We start from the raw sequence: 7,887 nt of genomic DNA, 5'->3' as shown, positions 1-7,887 counted from the left end.
AGAAAACTATCTTATCCTTAAAGGAGATTCAGTTAAAAAATCTTCTCGCTGCATATAAGTTCTACAGCGAATTGTAGAGCTCCGAAAAGGGTACTTCCGTGGTCCCCAAAAGCATGATCGGGATTTTTGGGTCCAAAATCGAATGAGAAAATTTTCTTTACTTATTGAACAATTGAACATTTTCTTCAAATTCCATAAAAAACGGACAAACCGTTCGAGATTTATCGCGGGACAAACTCACTTAGAAACCCAATGTAAAATCGTCGCGTTAAAACTGAGATGTCCACTCAAAATATTTGCGAAACGCGAAATGCAATGTGGGAGTTGCTTTCAGGAACATGCCATTGCGGATAAGTGAAAAAATCATTCAATCTTATAGAGAATCTAGAGTTAATGTTAATGTGGATTCTCAAAGAATCAATAATACTGAGCCCTTACTGGACACCTTACACACTCCTATCTTGTAGCTGACCACCTCTATGGGTTCTGTAGACTCGATGGTCTCACTGTGAATCAGAAGGAAGGAAAAACCGAATTAAATTAATAGACCATGGGGCAAACCAAATTAAAAGATCATGGAGGAAAACCAAATTAGGACAATACCAAATTAAAATTGGCATTACTCAAGTAAAAGCCAGTGTGAAGGACAACTTGAGTTCAGTGCACTTTAGAATTCACTCAGAGGACTGAGTCTGTAAAGACGGTAGCTAAACAAAAATCATGATTACAAGAGCTACTGTAAGCCGGTAGCCGACCATGGGGCAAACCAAATTAAAAGATCATGGAGGAAAACCAAATTAGGACAATACCAAATTAAAATTGGCATTACTCAAGTAAAAGTCAATGTGAAGGACAACTTGAGTTCAGTGCACTTTAGAATTCACTCAGAGGACTGAGTCTATAAAGACGGTAGCTAAACAAAAATCATGATTACAAGAGCTACTGTAAGCCGGTAGCCGTATGTATGTAAGTAAGTAACAGCTACTAACTCAACTTTTTTTAATGGCCATAGAGTTTAATTTCGGTTTAAGTTAAACTCTTGGATGAAGCCATCTGATTGGCTGAAAATTTTGAAAAATCAACAAATTATATTTAGAAAGTATCCCCGGCCATATCTCAAATTCTAGCACTAACAAAATTTGTATGGGCGCCGTGTATTGCAATATCCCTTTAGGTTTAGGACAAAGTTCGCCCCTGGCGGGAAGTGAACTGGCGAATATCTCAACTCTTATTGGCTGGCTGAGCTAGTTAACTTTTCCTAACCTCCCTCTCGGAGCTTGTCTACCAATCAGATTATTCGGTCTTAAGACGGTCCACTTGGAACGGACGAAAGGAAAATTTGAGGAATAAGCCTTAGGGTTAATGAAAAATCAAAGAACATGCCTCTCATTCCTTCAACGCATTTTTTACAGCAATTCCTCCCAACTCGGCAGTAACCACTCTTTTCCTTCGTTTTATTGTTCGATTTTTATTTCTTTCCGATAAGTGCCCAGCAAATGGGCCCGTTAAAGTCCCCCTCAACTTCCTTTTCCTACCCTTTTCTTATTATTTTAAATAGAGTCGGAGTTTATTGTCAGTCCCTTCCAGAAATCCGGAAAGAGCCTTCTCATACTTACTCAGGAAACCGGCCTTCTACCCGGCACACATACTCCTTCTGGACTTGCCGGTTCCGGATCTGCTGTTCCATAAGGCGGGCCCGTTTCGGTGTCCGGCCAAACAGTAGTAGGCCGGATGTCAGCCGGTCTAGCCGGTGTATGGTGCGGAGGTTCTTCAGGTTGTACTCCTTGGCTAGGACGAACACTACGGTGTTATGTCTGTACCGGCCACACGGGTGAACCCTTTGTTATTGTTAGGCGAGGCTCGCTCGTCCTCGTTGACATAGTCCTCCACTGATTTCAGCAGGGGTTTGAACATGGACATTTCCGAATCACCATCCATACCCAGCCAGTTCTCAGCGTTGTGAATGCTGATCAGGTCCCGAATAAGCTCCTCGTCAGTTTTCCCAATGTTCCCGTTCTTGCCCTTCTCCGGCCCGAACACGTAGTGATTGTACAGAGGGTCGTTCACTACTGGGTAACCTGGAGGGGAGAAGAGGAAGAGAGTGAGAAAATTGGACCCTCCATTGGTCAAATTAAGACATCACACTATTAGTGATATTTTAAGACCTTCAACAACTCATTAGATTGAAATGGGGGTCATTTCTGACGAAATCCCTGTGTGCGGAGTCCAGTTTGTAAGACTATTGCATCCCAATTCAACAACTCACTACGAAAAAGGAAGGGTCTTTAGAGTCCCAAAAAACCCATTCTTTGTCGGTGGACACAAGTAGTGGACATTTTTTCTATTTATTAGGGAGTAGTACCTACCCTTTCCACTATTATTTTATTTTTTCTTCTCTCTGATATAACAATTCAATATTTTCTTTCTTGCGCGACGGAAAACCACACAATTTTAAAACCACCTCCCTCGTACTACGTAGTACGTACTCGTAGCATTACTTGGCTTTTGAAAACAAGATAGGTAGTAAAGTAAGAAAGAAAAAAGTAAAAAGTTGGCACACTCAGATGAAAAATAACAAAAGCAAGGTAACTAAATCCTGTGCCCTCGCGCTTTCCATTATAAATGTGATTCGTATGTGGAATGTTAATGTGAGGATTTAATGTAAACATGTGACCTAAGGTGGGTAAATTGTTATCTACGTAAATTTTAATTAAAAAGTACACGTTCAACTACAACTAGGTAAGTACATAAGTAAAAGTTTTGTACTAGATTTGTAATGCCTAAACAATGGTACAGTTGCAGATTTTAATGTAGCGAACTAAGCAGATACATAGTTGCAGATTACCTCCCTTATTATCTTGGTACAAGAATATAATAGGTCGGTAATGTTATAATAGTTGATCGACGCGACCTGACGGTTATGAAAGGAATAAAAATATCGTGCGAAACTCCGATTCCAAGGTACAACACACGGACTACCAAATACCAATTCGGGAACAAATACATCAAACCAGCAACACAACCAAATCATCTCTCTAAGAACTATAAAGCCACGAGCACACTGGTCGTAGCTTAAGGTCGGGACACACATAAGGCCAGTCACTCACTATCGGGTAGACCTGACGGGCGGACCTCTTCAGCCGTACCTGTCAGGTCTACCTGATAAAGAGTAGCCTAACCGCACTGAGCTCGTGCCAACATACGGCCGAGTGTTGGACGTACTACGGCAAGAAGAGCAAATAAGGCATTTGGACGTGTCGGGACACACATTACCGCACCACGACGGTGCTGGCGGGGTTAGAGCCAGTTGAGTTTCACCCGATTTTTTCCCGAATGCCCTGTAGGCAATGTAACTTGAATAAATGTTTCCACTACACACGACACGATTTCTTTCCGAATGACATGTGGGAACGGGCTCTTACTGTGACGTGTGAGCCGACACGTTCAAAATCCTTGTTTTTCTTTCTCGCCGTAGCACGTCCAACACTCGTCCGTACAAGTATATTCGCGCGGACTCGGTGCGGTTATGTGTGTCTCAACCTTTAGTAAATTACTTAAGTTACCACTCCAATGCAAAACTGTAGAAACAATATCCTATCTCACCTCGTCCGAGCTCATCTCAACCCGGTACATAAACACACCCAGAAGGTAAGCGATAGACATCTTGACATCCAAGGAATAAAGGCTGGTGTTCATTGAAACGTTTTCACTTTTTATTCAATAAGACCCTAATGACGAAAAACCTACATAGTTTTTGTATTCATTAAAATAACTTTGAAGTTCTCGATTTCCGTTAAAAAGTATTGGAGAGGAAACTCGAGAATCTTTGTGCAAAATTGAGATATGAACAAAATGAAATTATTTATGGGACTTCTTTTTACCAACATTCATTCCTCTTTAAAAAAAATCCGTGTTTAAAAAAGTTCTTCTTACATTGAAGGATTAAATCCTTCAAATGTTTGAAGTTTATTACCTTTCTATTTTAATTAAAGAATTTCCTTTTTATGCTAACTTTTGTAGACTAGGATTTTCAGTATGTCTTGGAAAATTAGAAGAGAACTTGTACATAAATAAAAATCCCAGTAGTTTCTGTTGGACATTTTTAAACTAAAAGTCTTGGAAAAAGAAAGTAAAAAGGTGCATCAAAATGTTTAAAACAAATACATACATACATACATACATACATACATACATACATACATACACACATACATACGTACAGACCATGGGCTAAAAATCACTTTTTTGCGATTTTGAAAATTTGGACCGATTGCAATACTTTCTCATTACCTTGTATAGGTTCCCTATACGTAAGGGTAATAGAAAGTAAAAAATCCCAGTAGTTTCTGTTGGACATTTTTAAACTAAAAGTCTTGAAAAAAGAAAGTAAAAAGGTGCATCAAAATGTTTAAAACAGTGCTGTGCTGTTAGAAAGTAATGTTGGATCTCGATTAACAAAGGATTAACAAGTTTACAGTTTGTAGTTTTATGAAAGTTGACAATCTGAAATACCTTAAAATTTATTATTGTATTAAATAAAATAGGTAGGTACATAAATATTGATTTTCCTTAACCAAGATCGAAAAATTCCCGGAGGGACGGGCCCCGCTTGTTATTCAAGAAGACACTAATGACGAAAAACCTACACAGTTTTTGTATTCATTAAAATAGCTTTGAAGTTCTCGATTTCCGTTAAAAAGTATTGGAGAGGAAACTCGAGAATCTTTGTGGAAAATTGAGATATAAACAAAATGAAATTATCTATGGGACTTCTTTTTACCAACATTCATTCCTCTTTTAAAAAAATCCGTGTTTAAAAAAGTTCTTCTTACATTGAAGGATTAAATCCTTCAAATGTTTGAAATTTATTACCTTTCTAGGTATTTTAATTAAAGAATTTCCTTTTTATGCTAACTTTTTGTAGACTAGGATTTTCAGTATGTCTTGGAAAATTAGAAGAGAACTTGTACCTACATAAATAAAAATCCCATTAGTTTCTGTTGGACATTTTTAAACTAAAAGTCTTGGAAAAAAGAAAGTAAAAAGGTGCATCAAAATGTTTAAAACAGTGCTGTGCTGTTAGAAAGTAATGTTGGATCTCGATTAACAAGTTTACAGTTTGTAGTTTTATGAAAGTTGACAATCTGAAATACCTTAAAATTTAGAGGCAGATATTATTGAATCTCGATTAACAAAGGATTAACAAGTTTACAGTTTGTAGTTTTATGAAAGTTGACAATCTGAAATACCTTAAAATTTAGAGGCAGATTGGCAGATTTAGAGGCACATTAGAGACAGAGGCAGATATCTATTATTGAAAAAATCTAACAGTGTCTCAATTCACAAATGCATTTCTACGTCAACTTATGTAGGTTCACAGTTAAAACTATTTTAGTTTAGGAACTTGAAATTAGAAAGTTAAAGAAATGTACATATGTAAATTTAACGCTACAAAGTCCCGATTTTGAAAATTTGGACCGATTGCAATACTTTCATTACTAGTATAGCTCCGCTATACTGTAGTAATAGAAAGTAAAAATCTAACAGTGTCTCAATAAATTCACAAATGCATTTCTACGTCAACTTATGTAGGTTCACAGTTAAACAGTTTAGTCTAGGAACTTGAAAGTAGAAAGTTAAAGAAATGTACATGTAAATTTAACGCTACAAAGAAAAAAAAAAGGTCATAGTCATAATATTATGAGGGGAAAAGTTGCTACATTAGAGGACAAAGATGAAAGGGGGGAAAAACGGAAGACACAGCTAGAAGAAAAGTATTAGCATAAGAAGAACATGGAAAACAAAGAGACATGAACAAAGAAACAACAAAATAAACTTGGAAGAAGAGAAGTAGAGGAGTGGAAACAACAATGGGGGGAAAAAAAAAAAAAAAAAAAAAAAAAAAACTCTATGCTCTTTGCTTTCTGTTTGACAGTCCCCTGTTTTTAGACGAACTCGCATTTTATAGAAGACCAATAGGTACACCTATTTCAAAATAGATATCATGTTTTTACGTTACTATAATTTTTTGTTTTGTACACTCAGAAAAAACTATATAGGGTGCCCGAAGCCCAATCGAATGACTGGGTTCCGGAACTCTATATGAAGCTCAACACTATAACAGCATTCCAACAACCTAAATCAGGGGAAGTGATCCAAATAAATAATAACTTGTGCACCCTATAATTTTTTTCTCAGTGTACATGAGAATTTCGCGGGGTTTTATTTTGGTATAGGTATTGTAGAAACACAATTATTACAGTGTGAGACTTAAAGAGGTGTAATAAATTAATAATAGAAAAGCAAGTGAGTGCGAAAGTAACAATAGAAGCAACCTAATTATAACTTGAGTATGTAGCTGTGTGGTAGGCATGTGTTCTGTGTGTGCTATGAATAGAAAAATTACGTACTTAGGTGAGGTAAAGCTACCAAATACCGCTTGTGTTGATAAAGTAATTTTAGAACTCCTGCAAGTAAATACCTAAGAAGTACATACTTATAAACTTATATGTTATAGGTATAAAGGTACTTACATTACCATAGGTATTTAATTAAAACAATACCTATACTTGTGGTAAAAAAAAAAAAAATAAATAAAAATAAGTAGATACCTAAATAGAATGTTGTTAGTATCTTCAAATATCTACAGGTAAGATACCTGCAGATAAGTAGACAACTAACTACGGCAGATAGGTAGAGATTTAGTTAAGCAACTTGGGTAGGTAACACTAAAAAATAATTATAACTAGGCTTGCCAAATATCCAAAATGTCGATTCGGGACGCGAATCCGCGAACATAATTGCCAAATCCGCCAACATAATCGCAAAATCCGCGAACAAAATCGCCAAATCCGCGACCATAATCGCCAAATCCGCGAACATAATTGCGAAATCCGCGAACATAATCGCGAAATCCGCGAACATAATCGCAAAATCCGCGAACATAATCGCGAAATCCGCGAACAAAATCACCAAATCCGCGAACATAATCGCGAAATCCGCGAACAAAATCACCAAATCCGCGAACATAATCGCGAAATCCGCGAACAAAATCACCAAATCCGCGAACATAATCGCGAAATCCGCGAAAAAAATCACGAAATCCGCGAACATAATCGCGAAATCCGCGAAAAAAATCACCAAATCCGCGAACATAATCGCGAAATCCGCGAAAAAAATCACCAAATCCGCGAACATAATCGCGAAATCCGCGAAAAAAATCACCAAATCCGCGAACATAATCGCGAAATCCGCGAAAAAAATCACCAAATCCGCGAACATAATCGCGAAATCCGCGAAAAAAATCACCAAATCCGCGAACATAATCGCGAAATCCGCGAAAAAAATCACCAAATCCGCGAACATAATCGCGAAATCCGCGAAAAAAATCACCAAATCCGCGAACATAATCGCGAAATCCGCGAAAAAAATCACCAAATCCGCGAACATAATCGCGAAATCCGCGAACATAACCGCGAAACCCGCGAACATAATCGCCAAATCCGCGAACAAAATCGCCAAATCCGCGAACATAATCACGAAATCCGCGAACATAATCGCGAAACCCGCGAACATAATCGCCAAATCCGCGAACAAAATCACCAAATCCGCGAACATAATCGCGAAATCCGCGAAAAAAATCACCAAATCCGCGAACATAATCGCGAAATCCGCGAAAAAAATCACCAAATCCGCGAACATAATCGCGAAATCCGCGAAAAAAATCACCAAATCCGCGAACATAATCGCGAAATCCGCGAAAAAAATCACCAAATCCGCGAACATAATCGCGAAATCCGCGAAAAAAATCACCAAATCCGCGAACATAATCGCGAAATCCGCGAAAATAATCGCGAAATCCGCGAACATAATCGCGAAAACCGCGAA

The 7,887-nt window shown here is 37.8% G+C and overlaps 1 protein-coding gene across 1 annotated transcript in view; it reads right to left on the bottom strand.

Annotated features, from left to right (window-relative positions):
* Positions 1-409: 409 nt before the first annotated feature.
* LOC103515888 (RNA pseudouridylate synthase domain-containing protein 2-like) overlaps positions 410-7,887 on the bottom strand; it is a gene marked incomplete at its 5' end in the record, with an annotated part of 39,488 nt that continues 32,010 nt past the window's right edge. Inside the window, 2 exons of the mRNA XM_026828452.1 lie at positions 410-506; positions 1,617-1,838. Coding sequence (XP_026684253.1) covers positions 410-506; positions 1,617-1,838 — 319 coding nt within the window. The remainder of the gene's footprint in view (positions 507-1,616; positions 1,839-7,887) is intronic.

Source organism: Diaphorina citri, unplaced genomic scaffold (assembly GCF_000475195.1).
Source record: "Diaphorina citri unplaced genomic scaffold, Diaci psyllid genome assembly version 1.1 scaffold1437, whole genome shotgun sequence".
NCBI lineage: Eukaryota > Metazoa > Arthropoda > Insecta > Hemiptera > Psyllidae > Diaphorina > Diaphorina citri.
The sequence above is the reverse complement of the archived record's forward strand: the minus strand, read 5'-3'. Positions and strand labels throughout refer to the sequence as shown.